The sequence below is a fragment of the Mesoplodon densirostris genome, chromosome 2 (assembly GCF_025265405.1).
Source record: "Mesoplodon densirostris isolate mMesDen1 chromosome 2, mMesDen1 primary haplotype, whole genome shotgun sequence".
NCBI classification, from domain to species: Eukaryota; Metazoa; Chordata; class Mammalia; order Artiodactyla; family Ziphiidae; genus Mesoplodon; species Mesoplodon densirostris.
Genome location: NC_082662.1, coordinates 164,026,599 through 164,045,055, shown reverse-complemented (window position 1 = coordinate 164,045,055; position 18,457 = coordinate 164,026,599). Strand labels below are relative to the sequence as shown.

General features: G+C 45.5%; 1 protein-coding gene across 2 annotated transcripts in view; it reads left to right on the top strand.

Annotated features, from left to right (window-relative positions):
- The first annotated feature begins 731 nt into the window (after window positions 1-731).
- Window positions 732-18,457, top strand: part of PRRX1 (paired related homeobox 1) — a 75,544-nt gene continuing 57,818 nt past the window's right edge. Inside the window, exon 1 of one of the 2 annotated variants that reach the window (XM_060091278.1) lies at window positions 732-2,048. In XM_060091278.1, coding sequence (XP_059947261.1) covers window positions 1,808-2,048 — 241 coding nt within the window. In that variant the 5' untranslated portion in view covers window positions 732-1,807. The remainder of the gene's footprint in view (window positions 2,049-18,457) is intronic. The other variant, XM_060091279.1, reaches the window with a different exon arrangement.

Genomic DNA, 18,457 nt, shown 5'->3' with positions numbered 1-18,457 from the left:
CGCACCAAAGAGGTTACGAAATTGGCCAGCGTGGGGGGAAGGGGAGCAATTATGACAAACTCCTAGAGTCCTTTCTTCCAGCTAAATAAATATGTAAATTTCCTACTGCCTGGCCCCGGGATTCCTAGCGGCGCGGAAAGACTCGAATCGATTCAGTGCCTTCTAGATCTCCCCCAACCTGCCTTCAGTCCACGGAGGAAGCGTGGGAGAGCCTTCCATTATGATCACTCCTGTCATTTTATTACATTATTTAATAGGCTGCCTCTACAGGGCCAAATGTAGCCTTAATATGCTGGCTGTCTCCCTTGTTCTCAGACGCTCTTCCAGCCCCACCACCCCAAAATTGTTAGAACAGCAGGAAACGTAAAAAAAAAAAAAAAAAAAAAAAAGGCAGAGGGAGAAGAAAATTTGATTGAGATAGTTGTGGATTTTTTCCAACAAGTTTCCCCGCAGCTGTTATCAAAACATGCAAATGAGATTTTCCAACAGGATCTTAAACAAATCTGGAGGAGTTAATGCCGAAGCAAAATAATCAGCCCGTTTGAAGTGACTATGGGTTTCAGTTTGTCTTTTCTCCCCGTGATACTATTGCAGGGGAATGATAATTAGACCTTTACTTAAAAAATCTGAAGGGGCTCTCTCGCTTTCTTCTCCCTCCCTTTTCTCCCCCCTCCTCCCTCTCTCCCTCTCTCGCTCCCTCCCTCTCTCCTTCTCTCTTGCTCAGAAGTTGGCAAAGGGGGTTTTCTTAATCAGACTGTTTTTTTGGTCCGAGGGAAAGGAGGAAGAAGGAGATTGTGATGGAGAAAAGGGGTCTGTAAAACGTCAGGCACCACACAAAGGCTTTGCCACGTAATTACAGGCTCCTATTAAGTCGAGATCTGCCCTCCCAGGGGTCTCCAATTTTCTTGTATTCCCTACAAAGCCTCCTCTGCATGCCAGTTTGTGCCTTTTGAAGTGCCAGAGAGCTTCTTGATCCAACTGAGAAGGAAAAAGGAGCTCAGCAAGAAGAGGGGGAGAGGGAGAAGGGAACGGGGAAACCCACCACCACCCTCCTTCGGACTCTTGGAGCCCTTTTTTTTTTCTTTTTTTTTTTTTCCTTACGAAAAGTAAAGTGAGAATCCTGCTCTCCAATACATCTGCAAGACATCACCCTCTCCTCCTGAAACTTTAGTCACTCCTGAGAATCCACAGGAGTGCAGAGAGGGGGAACACGTTTTCTTGAAGATGTTTTAAAGCTGGAACAAGCCTTCTTCTGTTGGTGCTTGAACTCTTGCCTGGGAATAACTTTTTTAACCTTAAAAAAAAAACCCACTTTGATTCTTCTCTCCCACCCCTTCTTCTCTGTTCTTCTGTTTGCCTAACTCCCCCGCCCTGCTGGCCTCCCCTTTCCTCTCTCCCCCTTATTATTATTTTTAGTGTGTGCGCGTGGACGCTTTTGGAGAGCTGGAAGGGATTTTTTTCTCCTGACTTGAACGTAGGGTGACTTTTAATTTTATTTTTTGGTGTGGATTATCTCTTTGGACCCCGCCGGACTTGGCCTCAGGAAAGCAACCGAGGCTGTCGAAGGCTGCTGGTGCAGAACGCTCTGCTCTACACAAGGGGGTCCCCCGCCCTCTTTCCACTTTTTTTTTTGTTCTTCCCCTCCTTCTCTCTCTCTCTCTCTCTCTCTCTCTCTCTCTCTCTCTCTCTCTCTCTCTCCACTCCCCCCCTCTCTTCCCCACTCTTCTCCTCTCCCCCCTCGCGCCCACAGCGTTTGGTGTTGATTCGAGCGGGAAGAGGGGGGTGGGTGGGATCGGAGGGGGAGACCATGACCTCCAGCTACGGGCACGTTCTGGAGCGGCAACCGGCGCTGGGCGGCCGCTTGGACAGCCCGGGCAACCTCGACACCCTGCAGGCGAAAAAGAACTTCTCCGTCAGTCACCTGCTAGACCTGGAGGAAGCCGGGGACATGGTGGCGGCGCAGGCGGACGAGAGCGTGGGCGAGGCCGGCCGGAGCCTACTGGAGTCGCCGGGACTCACCAGCGGCAGCGACACCCCGCAACAGGACAGTGAGTGAGGGGCGCATGCCCGCGGGGGTGTGTGTCCCGGGTCGAGGGCGGGGGTCCGGGCTGGGCGGCTGAAGCCCGCCTGGGGCCAGGGGGAGAAAGTCAGGAACCAGGAGAGGTTGGTGGCAGTGGCCGGAGGAATGGCCGGTCACGGACAGAGGGAAAAGGATGAGAAAAGGAGGGCTCCGCGGAGGACGGAGCCAGGGCGGACGCTGGAGGGAGGCCCTGCGGTTGGGGTCAGGGACTCTGCCCGCCGCAGACTCGCGCCGAAGCCGCCTGCGCTGCCTCTGCGTCCCGAACGAGTGCGGCTGCCAGATCTTCCCGCTTGCGGGGCGACCGGGCTGGGCTGGAAAAGGGTCCCAGAGCGGTGCAAATTCGGGGAGCCCGCCCTGTTTGGGAAGGCATTGGGTTAAAGATGCTGAGTCGAGTCCGGAGGGCTTCTTCCGGGTGGCGTAAGCGGGTTGGAGGGCAGACGGGACAGAGGTGGCGGAGGGCACCTCGTAAATCGAGCTAGACCCGCGCTGCTCTGGCTGCGCACCGCGCGCGGGCTCCGAAGGCCGGGTGTGCCGGAGAGGCGGCGCCGGAGCGCCCGGCTAGAAAGCCGGATCCGCTCTCTGTCCCTGGAGCCACTCTCTGTCCCTGGCTGTTGCGGACACCTGCATAAGGGTTTGAGACCCCCGGTAGAATGAAAGGCCTGAATGACACGGGAAGACTCAGGCGAAGCAAAGGTAGTGTCCTTTAGGGGTGAAACCCGAGCTGCCGCCCCGCATGAGCCCGCACGGGAGAGATGCGCTGGGGAAGCGCGGAGCACTGCGTCGCATTGAAGGAGCTCTCCCTACTGGCCCCAAAATTTCCAGAAAAGTCCATGTATAGTCTCCCTTCCGCAACCTACCTGATTGGTATCGCGCCCCCAAGGAAATCTCACCTCGCGTTATTAGCTGTACCTCAAAAAACGTGACTCCAAGTGTATCCATACGTCCTGGAGTCTATAACAGATCTGTCACCTGGCTCATCCCAGATGACATGGGGCTGGATATTTCCTACACAAGGTTGCTAGAGTCAGAACTTGGCTGGAAGTTTTTAAATGAGGCTGATCCCTTTCCATGCCATTATTTGCTGACTGCTATTTCGTCTTGGAACCTGGAGCCTGTGGAACCAGGGGGTCCACTGGAATTCTGTGCTTTTCAAAAAACAGTGCCAAGGTCAGATTTTCAGAAAACAGATAGCAAAGCAAACGGGACTTAGAAACAGCTGGAAGCAAGGCCTGTGCAAAGTGGTGGGAGGGCCAAGCTGAAACAGGCCTCAGGGAGAGCCCATCTCTACCACAGGCCGCCTGCTGCTCGCCCTGCATCCTTGGTCCAGGCCTGGGCTCCCCTTAGAGTTTTTTAGCCAAAAGCAAACTGGGGCCGATTCACCCTACTACACGCAGAGGCAGAGGGTGATGGGGAGTCTGACCTGGCCTGACACTAGGGAAAAACTGGGCAACTCTGAGGAGTGAAGACCCCGTGTCCCCAAGTCCCCGATAATGGCTAGGCGCAGAGGCCTCCTTGTTGAGGTTACTGGTGCTTTCTGGGGAGCTGCTCAGGCCCAGCACAGCCAGGCAGCATGAGTCAACCACCGAAGGCGTAGGCACTTGTAGCTCAAGAAAATGCACTGCGAAATAATATTATTTTAAAACACTTTACTAGGGAATATTTAAACATACAAAGAGTAGGGCGAATAGTATTACGAATTTCCGTGTGCCTATTACCCAGCTTCACTAATTCTGCATATTCTGCCGTTTTTTTTTGCCATGGCAAATTATTGATCACAACGTGTATCACTATTCGGAGAACTGAAGGCTGGAGCCACAAGAGAAAACAACATTGTGAAGAAACTGCTCTATAGAAAATCAGGGTGCGGCAAGGGAGACCAGCCAGGGTTGCTTTGCCCCAAAAGCAAGCGGAGGGCTGTGTAAAGCGGGCCCAGGGTCAGTGGCCGCAGCAAGCCCAGGGCCCATGCAGGCCAGGGCTGGAGAGATGCTGACGGTTCCTGTCGTTTGACTTTAAGTGGACACAAAGAGAGGGGAGTTCGAGTTCATGGTGGCCTTCTAGTGGGTACAGAGCAAGACTGGGCTGAGGAAGCCAGCTGGGAAGCACCCCCAAGCTGAGGCGAGGCCACAGTGGTGGGGAGGCAGCCCAGGGATGGGTCTTTCAAGACCCAGGCCTGGCGCAGCTAAGGCTGCGTTGAGCACGTGACAACCACGGGATGGTTGGGGACAGGCAAAGGGCAGCCGGCGGAGCTGGGGACCATTTGTCCTGAGGGAAAGGGATGACACCTGTGGGAACCTGCCTGCTTGATACTTGAGCACATCACAGAGTTTCTAGTAGTGAGGAGGCCTAGTGGGGGAGTGACCCCAGAAAGGAAACAGATTCTGGGGGAGAGGGTGTTTGAGGAAGAATGGTAGACAAACAGTTCCAGAAGGAGGTCGCAGAATGCAGAGCGAGTTGATGGGAATGAGCTGATGGACAGACACCTGGGGCTGAGAAAGTAGCCGAGGAAACACACACACCCAAACACCGCCCCCGCCACACACACACACACACACACACACACACACACACGCCACAGGCCTTGCTTTCTGGAGATGACCAGGGTCTATCCTAACAAACAGTAGTTGCTTTTAGAAGCAATGTTTCCTCAACCTCCTTCCCCATCTCTGGGATGAGAATAAGGGGGGTTGGTAAGTTTAGTGATAGCAAGTGTCCAGGAGGACCCTTGTCCTTAGTCTTGGGCCCCAACCAGGAGATGCCAAGGAGCCTGTCATGAGCTACCTAGAAGTCAGGACCAGTGGAACCCTGCTGGGCCTCCAGTCTACTGTGGACAGTGAGGGTCAGACTGTGAATCAGAGAAGAGAGGAGTCTCCAGGCAGGGGGTTAGAGCTAGGCTGCCAGCTGCAAGGGACAGAGGAGGGCACCAAGAGTCAGGCGCTTTTAGCAGCCTGCTGGGAGTTTACTCCAGAGTGAGAAATCATAATCTCCTTTGGAGAGATGAGGAACATTTAAAAGACACCTTTTCCTCTTAGAGCTATATAGAAACAGGTCCTTCCTAAATTTTCTGTTCAGCTGAAATAAGTAAAACAGACTCTGCTTACACTTGCAATATTAGATCATTAATACTGCAAATTTTTCGGAATTACCAACTGGACCCATCTTAGCAAAGAGGAGCCACGTGCTGTCCAAAGTGAAGGCTTCCCGCTGATCTCCTACACTCCACACCACAATTCTGTCCCCCCGCTATTTTATTCACTCCACTTTCCTCTCTGTTGAAGGATTTCTTTCTCCTTTTACTGATATTCCCAGCCTAGTAAATTTCTCAAACGTCTCCGTTCACATATCTTAAGTGTTTAAAGAAACGGTTCTTTAACACGGTTAGAAACCCAGTGGCTAATGGGGGAGTGTGGAGTGCAAAGGGGGGGGGGTGGTTGAACAGGGGTAGTCAGGGAGAGGAAAGAGAAACAGGTCATAAAACTAGGCAGACCTACTTCTAGGAGGACGGTGCGTCCCGCTGTCATTTCTTAATCTGAACTTCTGCAAACTCTTTAAAAAAAGAAAAGCGCCTGCCTTCCACGTTCCCAACCTCTAAATTAGTGAAACCAGATTGTCCTAATAAGACCTTTTGTTGGAAACACATGTAGTCATAAAAAGGTAGACGGAAAGTCAATTAGACACGCGTGCACACTAGCACACATTCACAAGGCTGTTCTAAGTGTGCACCGGGCGCAGCTGGACCGCGGGCCCCGGCGGGATGCAAATGCAGAACAGCGGCGCGGGGAAATCGATTTGTCACAAAGGGAGAGGTGTAAACGCGGCGCGAAGGAATCACCCGCCCAATGCGCCTGCCACATTCCCGGGGGCCCATCTCTGCCGACTCTTCTAGGCCAGAGAAACGCCCAGGAGAGCGGGACCGTTCTCCAGGGCGCTCCCTGCTTGGAATTCACATCGGAACATCAATTCCACTGGAGTCCCAATATTTGCAACACCTACGTAAGCGCCAAGAAATTTTCTTATGCGGCATCACCCTGGGGCCCTGCAGCCGGTGCCGCCACTCTGAATTTGGGCCTCAATTATCTCGATTCAGGGGAGGGAGCGAACGAAATATACCGTTTTAAGCGTAGCCTGGAATTTTTTTCTCTTTAGAGGAGGTAGTGAAATCCAGGATCAAGGGAGGTCACTGAGTCCCCAAGGTTGAATGTCAAGTCCAGAAAAGAGGTTGTGAATCCTGTTTACCTTACTTGCAGAAGCAAGGGGCTGAGTGGCCTCCTCTTACCGTTTCGGAGAAATTGACCGCCTAGTGACTCCCTCCCGTTTTGGAGCGAAGGGAGCTTGGAGTTTGAAGCTTCGGGGAGGGGAGCCTCTAAAGTCCGAGGCCCCGGCTGCCAATACTCCCTGGGGCTCCAGATCCCCCAGGTCTAGAAGACAGTGAGTCACGGGCTCCACTGTTCACCTCACTGAGGAGGCCCTGCGCAAGACTCCGGAGCGCCTTTCCCGCACCTTGGGCGTCGCGCAAACCTGCATTTTTGCTCGGCGACCTTAACCTTCCCCGGGCAAGCTCAGGTCAGAGCATAGGGGCGTCAGGCGGGGAGCAGTAGGTCACTCGGGTCCCTGCAGTTCCTTCGTCTTCCCAGGGGCGTCATTTTAGATTTTACAACACGAGTAAATAAATCATCTCCAAACCAACAAGATGTCACCCCCCTCCAGCCCCCTGCGAAAAAACCCCAGCAATTTCAGAGCCAAGGAGATCTTCCTATTCCACCGGCTCAGATCAGCTCAGATCCAAATTTTGAACGCCGCTCTGGTCAGCAGACACCTCCGGGAACGTTTTTCAGTTTTAAATAACATCTATAGATTTTCAACGATGAGAATCCCTAGACCCATTGGAATTTTCTTTTAAAAGATGTGTTTCTTTTACAGTTCCTCTCCCATATCCTGTTTACCTGCTCCCTCCTTCAGCAGGGCCGACAGTCAAAGCAGACCTCCCGCCTCCTGGAGAACCCCTCTCCTTCGCGGGGGCGCCAGGGACGCGGGTACGAGGAAGTTGCAAATCCGTGCGCGCCTGTGCGTGCGCGGCGAACCCCGCGTGCCTCTCGCTCCTGGCGGTGCGGACTTTCAAGTGTTCTGAGAATATGTATTTATTTTTTACCCTTTAGGAGAGATGGAGTCAGCAAAAGCCATAAGAAGTACAATTTTTAGGAATCGGGGAGTGTATTTGTAGAAAGGATATAAGGCTTCCTTTTTTTTTTTTTGTCCCCCTGAGGGTGAATAAGGGGCCAACTCCCTGTTGCCACTTCTTGTCCAAACATTTACAGAACTACCTGTGATTGCGCGCCATTGTAATCCGATTGGATGCTCTTTGTCGAATTCTGGGTTTTAATTTGATGCGGGGCGAGTGCCACTCTCATAGTTTTGGTACACTTTAACTCCCTTTTCAACAATTCAAAGAAGATGCATATGTCAACAGCATTATTATTTATCCACAAGAATTTGGATTCTTGTAAAATCAAATAGTTTGGTGAGCAGGCTCACAACACTCAGTTAAAAACCAACCATTTCAAAAAGTAATAATAATATCAACAAACTTCCACGAACACTTTTTCTCTAAATGCTGTTTGTGATTAAATCATTAAATGCGGAGAAACTTTGCTGAGACGTCTGAGGAGGGACAGTCATCGGTGTTTCAGAGTCAGTGGGTTTGTTTTCCAAACAAACGTAAGTTTTTGAGCAAGGAGTCTCCACCGTGGTCTGAATATTAGTAGATTCTTTTCATTGTCATCTGTCTAATTTAGTGAGGCAGGCCTCAAGGAAGTAGTCGTACAGAGAATTGTGGCCTATCAATTTTAGGTTTAAGACAGAAAAGAAAAATCACTACATTTCACTTGTCCTGGAAGCACTTTTCTTGGTGAAAAAATATCTGGGAAGCCGATTACAGGGGCAAGCCACTTTAGGGGAGGGGAGGGGAACAAAGGCACAATGGTGGTGGGTTAGGGAAATTTTATGAAAGAAAATAAAGAAAACACGTCAGAACAAATCTATGATAAACACAAGTGACTTCTCAGAAGAGTCTGAGTACAACTAGAATCAAGGATTCTGCTGTTCCCGGAGTCCTCAAATACAGGAATTTATATAGGTCTGAGTTAGGACCAGAATGCAGTTCTCGGGCACTGGATAGCCTAGTCGCTTTGCTGCACCACGTAATGAGGGAGCTCTAATTCCTAAGAACTTTGGTCCTCATTTTTGCCATTATTGATTTCCCCAGACTCAGCTCCAAATGAGGAATGCATTTGAAAAATGTGTATTAATTTGAATCCCCAAGGCCCGAGTTATGAGAAAGAACAAGGACAGGTCCTCTGGTTCCTATTTTGTCTACTTTCAAGGAGTTATTTGCAAGCGATTGGAAATGCTCTTAACTGCCGGATGAGTAGAGACTATACCGAAACTCTCTTGCAGGAATGGCGGTCGCACCCGGCCAGAACCACAGGCTCTCTTCCACGCTCATCTATTTGGGGGAAGAGGGGCGGGAGACGTGGGGGAGGGAGTAGATTGGGCGAGGGAGAATTAATTCAGTAATTCAGTGAAGAATTTTAACTTGTAAAATAAAGACATAGTATCTTAGATTTTAATGTTCTCCATCTCTGCCGGCCGGGACGAAGATGCGAAAACCACCACCCCACCTCCGCCCTTTTCCTCCCAGTTCCAGGGGCGCTGGGGCGCAGCGCTCGGCGAGGTGGAACGCACTCGCGAGCCTTGCCAGACGCGCCGCTCCTTGCTCTCTCTTGCCGAAAGGGGGCGCCTTCCTCCCAGGTCGGGGCTGGAACTTAACCCCAGCCTTCAAAAACCCTTGGACTCCCGCAGGAGAGAGGGACGTGCTGGAAGACGCCTCTACACAAGTAGCAAAAGATGGGAAATATCAATAGCGTGAAGTCACTGCGGGGACTGCGTAAATATATGCTACACATGCGTTTTAACGGAAACATGGAAACAGCTGATAGGCTTTGGGCTTTCCTCTACTTTGAAATGAGGGTGGTCAGTATTCCAGGGTAAGCAGGAAGGGACAGGAGAAGAGTGGGACTAGATGACCCTGGATAGGTGGGTGCTAGGGCTGATGCCTGGGTTCCAGTGGGAAGGAGAAGGTTCGTCCTTGTGGAGGTGGGTGAGACATTTCTGTAGATGAACTCCAAGTATTTAAAGAAAGAGGGGCAGTTCTGAGAGACGGAGAGCTGGCAGTAGTAGTGAGATGCTGCAAAACTGCCCCAGAAACCCTTATGGTACCTGAAGTCCTTGGATAGGGCAGAACATTGGCCACCTTAGAGTTAGGCCCTAGGGTTAGGGTAAGCCTCTTCCCCTCAAAGGAAGAACAATAGCTGCCCCCTCCGTCTTTTGTGTGTGCCTGCAACTTGGGCACTCACAACCATTTCCAACCCCTGAATCTGACTCCTGGCCTCCAGTGATGCTCCCTTTTTGGGCAAGAGTTTCAAGAGGCTTACAGGACAGATGAGGATACACCCTGGTACAGCTTGGCATCTTCTACTTCTCTCTTAGTCTGTTTCTCACCCTGACATTGGAGGGTCAACAGGATAAGGCAATGCTGGGAACAACAAACGGACAGAATGAATATTTTGTCTTCTTAGCTTCAATGGTAGTTTATACATACCTTCCAAGATAATCTTGAGCTTGGGTGTTCACTAGAAACGGAAGCATGAGGCCAGAACTGGAAGGGAAATTGCTTTCCCACAAACGTTTGTCTGAGAGTAAGAACATTCACCCCATTCACTTAATTTCTCATCATCAGTATGTCATTATATTTTAAAGGACCTCACAGTGCTGGAAGGTGTAGTTATAAATAAGCATAAAAACAGATGGGTATTCTTCCAGGACTCTGAATATACAGGCGGAGGCCAAATCTATTCAAAGACGATTGAGATATACAACTTAAAGGCCAAGGGGCTCAACTCAATCAATTTTTGAGCCAGGATATGCTAAGTTCAATCAGCTTGACTATGGGCAAAGTGAAAGGCCTAGCCAGACTTCAGATATATACAGAGAACAGGTTTTCTCAAGTTTCCGTCGTATTTATCCACACAAATTCATGGTAATCTGCAAAGGTCTTGGTAGAATTGGCTTGGGTCTGTTGAGTGATAGGTAGTCAGTGTCCCGGCCTCCTGAGCTTGTCCACCATCCTTTTCTTCTTTGCATTCATTCCCTGTGCCCCAACTGTCTGTCCAAGATCTGTGTGCTGTGGAGAAAACTGATGCTAGAGGCCACAGAAGCCTCTTTAATGCTGTTCTAGAATCCTCAGAAAAGGAGAGGGCTTTTGAGCAAAATATGTAATGTACTAGGTATTTTCATGTATTTGTCCTCTCTGATGATTCATTTTATAATAGCCAGTTAGAGACTTCTTGGGGATTGAGGTTTGGGAAACTGGTTACTATTCTGCTTCTCTTTCAAGTAACTCATAAATATATGAAGTTGAAAGTTCTAGTGGAAACAGGCATTGAATCTAAATCTTTATACCTGGACACTGACATACATCACCATTAATCCAAACTGGGAGGTGACACTAAATAATTATGTACATTGTGACTTTTCTTTCCATTTTCTACCAGTGCTACTTCCCTAAATACTGGTCTGGATTACAGCAGTCACATACCACTGGGACAGGTGCCGAACTGTTGTCTGTGCTCAGTAAATGCTTATTAAGTGATGGAATGAGCTCCCTAAGTTTAGTGGATCCCCTTTCTAACCTAGCATAAGTACTAGGCCCCCTCGCCTCCTCTTCCCACTCTAAACCCTTTGCCTTGGAGATCTCCTCTAGGCTCACCATTTTAGTAACCATCTATATACTAATGACTCCCAGGATATAGCTTCAAGCCCCCCCCCCTTGGAGCTGCAGCTCTATATATGCATCTACCTATTGGACATTTCCATTTGAACAGCACAAAATGCTTCAACCTCAAAAACAACCTAAACACGGCACTAATGAGCTCCTTTTCCCAGTCTGATCCTCTCATAACTTTTTCTATTTTCCTGTATCAAAACATGTGGGTGATGGGCTTCCCTGGTGGCGCAGTGGTTGAGAGTCCACCTGCCGATGCAGGGGACACGGGTTTGTGTCCCGGTCCGGGAGGATCCCACATGCCACGGAGCGGCTGGGCCCGTGAACCATGGCCGCTGGGCCTGCGCGTCCGGAGCCTGTGCTCCGCAGCGGGAGAGGCCACGGCGGTGAGAGGCCCGCGTACCGCAAAAAAAACAAAGCAAACAAACAAAAAAAATGTGGGTGCAACACTCAGAAACTTCAGACTCATCCTTGACTCCTTCCTTTATGCTTCTGTCCAATCCAACTCCAAATCCCAACAATTTTACCTTCTAAAATCACTTGAATTCATCTCCTTTTTAAATCTTTACGATATCTCACCCGCACTGCTAAGCCAGCCTCCTAACTAAATGGGTCTGTTTGCATCCACGCTTGTCCTCCTCTGTGTGTACATGATGGCAGAGTGGATATAATAGATCTTCAAAAAATATTGGTTGCATGAATGAGTGAATGCTAGTGCATTTTTTACAAATATATTTTTAAAAAAATCATGGCCCTCCTCTTCTTTAGAATTCACATTTGCTTTTCATTCTTTTCTATCTCAAGACCAAATTTTTGTCCTGTTCTTTTTTTAAAATCACTCTTTACAATCTATATTTTTATCTCTGCCCCAGCAACCTGCTCATTCACACACAAATGCTGATTCGAACCATTCCCCTACTTTTCCCTAGTATGCCAGTTAGGCTAGTACATGTGCTCTAGTCTCTTTTCTGCTTCTTTGATTCTGATCTGAAATGTCCTTGCTTCATGCCTCTTTTTTGCAAACCCACCCATGGCATGCTACCTTTCAAGGTTCTGCTTCCATTACCTCCTTGTGACATCTTCTTTGTCTGCTTCTTTTAGACCAAGTAAATCCCTTTTCTCAATGCTTACTGTAGAAATAATCAGTTCCTCTACAAGTATTGCTTAATTCTTTTCTAAATATTTTAAATTGTTAACTTACCTTGAGAATTTTCTTAAGATTAGAGACTTTTTTGGGCGGGGTTTATTCCACAGTTGTAGTAAGCAAATAAATCAAATAGATAATTTTAGGGTGGTATTGTATGGTTCTTCTGTTTATGCAATCTCTAATGCAAGTAATTTTTAAAATATGAGTAATACCAAAGTGCAATACATGCTTATTTTAGAAACTGTATTATTTTGCATTAAAAAGTTTAAGTGGGAAAGTCAACTAAATTTCACCACCCTGAGGTAGATACAGGTAACAGATGTTAAAGTATTTCTTTTTTATTTTTTACACAATGTTTGTATTAATACTTTTTTAAAAATACAAATTTATTTACTTTATTTTTATTTTTGGCTGCGTTGGGTCTTCTTTGCTGCACGCGGGCTTTCTCTAGTTGAGGCGAGTGGGGGCTACTCTTCCTTGCAGTGTGCAGGCTTTTCATTGCGGTGGCTTCTCTTGTTGCGGAGCGTGGGCTTCAGTAGTTGTGACCCACGGGCTCAGTAGTTGTGGCTCGCGGGCTCTAGAGCGCAAGCTCAGTAGTTGTGGCACACGGGCTTAGTTGCTCCACAGCGTTTGGGATCTTCCTGGACCAGGGTTCGTACCTGTGTCCCCTGCATTGGTAGGCAGATTCTTAACCACTGTGCCACCAGGGAAGCCCATGTACAACATTCTTGATGGCTGATTTTTCAAAGACTGTGTTTCTCCCAAATTAAGAAAACACACACACATTGAACCCACTTGCTCTCATCAGAAAAGTTAAACAAACACACAAACAACAAACAAAAGTTCTCCAAGAATGATGAGAGCTGTGACATCACAGTTATTTCCCAGCGTTCTCAAGTTCCAGTGGGTACTTTTCCAGCAGTAAAGACCTTCAGAGTAAACAGTTTCTTTTTCTTTTCTGCTTGTTCTAGCTGGGAACCTTCCCTAGACATGAGCACATGTCTCCTTTTGAAATTGGAAAAGCCTGCATAATACCTAAAGGACATTCCAAGACCACAGTTGGAGAGCTACTGCTCAAAAAAAAAATCATTTTTACATGATTTAGTAAGAAAAGTGCCACAAAGCAAGTTGGGAAGAAAATATCTTAAGGGACTGAAAATTTTCTATTATTGTAGATCCCTGGATCTTGAATTTTCTTTTATTAAGTATTTTAAGACTCATACATGCTTTTGTAGAAAAAAAAGGAGGAAAATGATATATATTTCTCTGTACCCTGTAGAATGATGATCAGGTTGGATAGCAACATATTCCAGGACACGGTAGTGTTTTTTGGCAGAAGAAGAAGCACTTAGAAAAATCAAAGACAATGCATTTATCCAGATATGAAAGTCTGCAGTCCCCTAGCCCTTATTTAAAGTGATAATTGCAGAGAAAATATAAATTGTTATTATGAAGTCTATGTAAAAATCATTCCCAGGCAAAATGATGTTGAAACATTTGCTTTAGGGAAAGTATTAACAAATGATATAACATCATGCAGAACCAAATTTTAAAATTATGAATTAGATATAGCTAAATAATTAATCTTTCTCTTTCTCATGAAAAAGAGGGAACAGGGAGAGTAATCATCATTTTTGAGGATTAAAAATCACTCTTCCCCAATAAAAGTTTCTGCAGTTTCCCACATTGCCTAGTTTTAAAGGAGGAAAGAAGGAGAACCACCCAGAGAGCTCTTTGCCTATAACCAGATGTGCTGTTCAGCTGCTCTAATCCTCAAGTTCGAGGGAAGAACACAGGATGAATCCTTAACACATTTAAGAAATAAAACGTAATTTGGTTCATTAATCACAAAACTGAAATCTGCAGTTTCGCTACATATATTTCAAAGGCTGAATCCCTTTTGACAAGAGAAGAAGAAAATAATATCACTGCACGTTTGGCTGTTATGAGTCTGTTCTAGCTTCCCTCAGGGAAGAAGAGATTTTTCCGTGCGTGATCATTTTTTACTCAGAATATATGAAGTGTTATTTAAATTTATATCTTTTTTTCCTTTACCCTAACATTCTCCTTTCTCAGGGTGATGAGAATATCTGTTGTCTGCACTGTTTTGGATTTTTCTTTTGTGTGTGTGTGTGTTTGAAGATTCAGGGCTACCTTGAACAGCCAGGAAATTCCAGCTGTGCTTGGGTAAGCCTTAAAAGTACAATTGTTTAAGCTGAATTAATATACTCAGGCTGCTGGTTTGCTTAATTCTTTTCCCTTATTACTTGTATAAATTGATGACTTACTTGTCTTAAAGGATTAATAACATTAATAATAGGAATGATAAAGTGAGATAAAATATGAAACTGCTTCACAAACCCTAAGAACATGTGCCAGTGCTATTATGTTTTATAAAGGCAATTCTAAGAAGTAGGTAGGGGTAGCATAATTATTTTTATTTTACAGATAAGGAAACTGTGGCTTGGAGAATTTTAGTGAGCTACTGTTGAGTGACTTGAATCTTGATCAGGAATCTCTCCTGATCCCATTTTAATTGTTTTCATTGTATCCCACCACCTTTGATGTCAACCATATTCTCTTAGATACATTATTATCTAGAGAAACAACACTGAGTTAGGAAGAGGGACCCTAGCATGCCACTTCATGACATACTGCCATGATGCACAAATCTCTTTTAATTCCTCTGGCTCTTATTCTTCGTTATAAACTGGGCATATAACTTCATTATAAACCGTGCCTGTCTTCCTCATGGGAATGTAGCAGGCCAAAAAGACATTGCATTTGTGAAACTATTTGAGAAATAAAGGGCTAAATTTATGTACATTAGTATACCATAAGGAATCAAATGGAGGCTTTTCTAAATTAAGTTATCAAATAAAGATCAAAAACAAGAATGCATTTCAATACACTTATATCCAATTCTCAAAAGCAAGAATACTTAATTTAGATTTAGGGGCACTAGGAGGTTCAAAGCATTTTACTTTGTTTTTAGACAAATCCATGTTAAATGATGGGTCTGCAATTTACTTACTGGTTGACTTTAGACAAGTCTCTGGGTCTTGATTTTCTCATCTAAACACCTGACACATTAATATCTATCACACAAGTTTATTGTTTGGAATGATGAGATGATGTAAACAAAGACCCTGAATGCTTGCCCTTTCCCTGTTCTCCAATTCTACAACCTCTCTGACAAGTTCAGGCTCAGTTATGTATTCAATATGGTTTCCCAATCCATGCTGGAGGTCATTTAATGTCACTGAAATTAGGAATATTCCCATCCTCCAAAAGTCACAGTCTTACAGCTTGTCACTTACCAAGTGACTAGGGAGATATCCGTTTTTGATCTACAGTTCAGAGCTGATGCCTTAGGATTTTTAGTGACCTCCTAAGACCACACCATAAGTTCCTGGCAGAGCCAGGAGTCTGGCTCAGGTGTTCCTGACTACGGTCATCTCTTTCAGGCCACCCTCCCCTTCTTTAGCATGAAACAGTATTGCACATCTTTTTAAATTTTGAGATGGGACCAACCTTTCATATTTCCACGTGCTTCATCCATCACTGAAGACTTTATTGTGACTGAAGAAGACAAACACCCACCCCCAATTTAGACACTGAATTTAATGGAGAATATATGACATATGCTTAGGCTACCAGCTGTCAAGACTTCTTATCCCAGACCTGACACAACCAGTAAGTTTCCAAGAGACCAATCACGTTAAATTTTCTCTGTAGTATAATATCGCTAACATAGCACTGTCATACCACTCCTCTGAGATTTCTGTGGGGTTTACTTAATTTTTTTGTACATGAATAATACTAAGTTAAATGTGATTATATATAAAGTTACCATTCTTTTGCCAACTTAGATTTCCTAACCAGTTGAGTAAGATAAACATTCTGTTCTCAGTTTGATATGTGACCTGCTTTCATATGTATGGCTTTGAAATCTGATAAACCTGGAAGACATACAGACTGCATTTCTATATCATGAAGCATCCAGGACTCTTTATGTATTTATTTATTTTGCCAAGCAATTAACGATTAAACCTCCCTGGCATTTTTCTGTAATAGAACAGCATGGCTAATGCTTGTGGTGCATGTGGAGAAAATGGGTCTCTGTGGGTGAGGCACTTTGAAGATGGTTTATTGCAAGACGTGTGCTAGCTGTCTAGAGAAGCAGGGTACCATGTACCTTCTGCACATGATAGATGAGAGGCAGATCATTTCTTAAACATGCTCAGTGGGTATTAGTCAGAGATTAGGAGCACAGCTTTGTTGGGTATATCAGTTCCGACATATGGAAAAGTGTTTGTGTGTTTGCTGAAAATGCTTTGTGTGCTTTGCAGTGTTATGTAGTCTCTAATTGTGGGTGTAGATAACTGGGTTACTACTTTCCTTTAGGGAGCATGGAGTCCTTCCTCATCCAGGAAAATTATCCTTTGGTCCTTATATTCTTCCTTTCTTTCTCCTATATACGTGTCTCCCATGTGCAGTTCATTTCTAATGATTTAGAGAAAAAGGATAAAGAGAAATAACAGGTAATCTGATTCTTTCTCTAATGCACTTGCAATCTAATCCTGTGTATCTTAAAGTGTGATCCCTAACTCACCCGCATGCATCAGAAAGAAGAGTCTTAAAATGCAGATTCCAAGGCCCCACCCACACCCAGTGAATCAGAATCCACCAATCATGTGCATTCTAAATATCCTGGATGATTTTTATATACCGCAAAGTTTGAAAACACTGACGTACACCACTTTCTCTCATAGTAATTGGTATTGAATGATGTTTCTTTGTGACATCCACTGTGTTTTCGGTGTTCCTTTGTTATTTAACTCTCCCTAGGTGTCAATCTTATCTTTTCAACCAGGTGTATAAAGTTTTGAAGACAAGGGCAGAGAGGCAGGTACTTTATAACTTCAGAGTGCTTATCACGTAAAAATCAGTTATTAAATAAATGAATGCATGAACAAAGTGGGAGATAAAAAGAGCACACATAAAGCACTCACTAGGTGCCTGGCACTGTTTTAAATGCTTCACATAAAGCAAAGAAAAACAGTTGGAGGCAATTATTGGGGGTTGTAAAAATCCTATGATAAATTTTCAGTGATTGTTATCTCAGCTCTTCTTCTAGAAGAAAAATGTTAAAGAAGGGGCAATCTATCACACAGATACTAATATTTGCAATTTCACTTTAGTTTTAAGTAAGTTTTCAGATGAAAGCATGCCACATTTCGGAAGTTATAGTTCAGTATTTTGTATCTTTTTTTTTTTTTTTACAAAGTCCTTCCTTTCTGATGGTTGATAAAGTACAGTTTTTCTAATATTTATGCAATTTTGTGTACTTATCTTCTACATGGTCTGAGAAAGCCAAGTTTTAATTTACCCTTTTTTTCAGACATTGACTGTGGGAAGGTTGTATTTTGAAATTTCAACATAACTTTTCCAAGTTTGCCATGTTTAGAGACAAATTTATTCCATTAGTGGGCACATACATTAGCTTGGCACATACTAAAGTTACATCTCAAATATCTCCTTTTAAGGTGTGTTCCAGGGCTTTTGCCCTAAATGGATTTTTCTGCTAAATATCAGGCTTTGCTTTTTTCTACTGAAGTATATCTAATTCATAGCTCGCTGTTCAAAGAGTGTGGAGGAGATGTGGATAGCCTCTTAAATGACAGACCATTCAGTTAAAAAGGAACTGCAGGGGCTTCCCTGGTGGCACAGTGGTTGAGAGTCCGCCTGCCGATGTAGGGGACACGGGTGCGTGCCCCGGTCCGGGAAGATCCCACATGCCGCGGAGCGGCTGAGCCCGTGAGCCATGGACGCTGAGCCTGCGCATCCGGAGCCTGTGCTCCGCAACGGGAGAGGCCACAACAGTGAGAGGCCCGCGTACCGGGGAAAAAAAAAAAAAAAAAAAGGAACTGCGTTTAGAAAGGCAGGGTTAGTGTGATTTTTGAAAGCTCAGAGGAAGAGAACAAGCAAGGAGGACCTTTGCAGAGATGAGAAGGGGCAAAAACCAAGGGGAAAGGCTTTCCTGGAGTCATATCTGCAGCAGAGACCACTGCTGAGTTACAGGCCTCTAAGCTCATCTGGGATCCTTTGGTGACCTAAACTTTGCTCTAGTGGTCTGTGACATCACTGGCACCCCCTTAGTGGAATTACAACTTCATAAATTACAGTTAGCTGTTGTTTATTTTATATTTAATCATTTGTGGAGCATACTGGCAGCATACTCAGGGGAACTATGTGGTTATGCTCCTGCAAATCTTGTTGTTGCATAATTAAGTACATAAGAAGTAATTCACCCAGTGTCATAACATCCCATATTTCAGGTCTTGCAGATGCTGGCCTTGGTTGTGATTGTCCTGAAAGTTAGCCCTGCTGA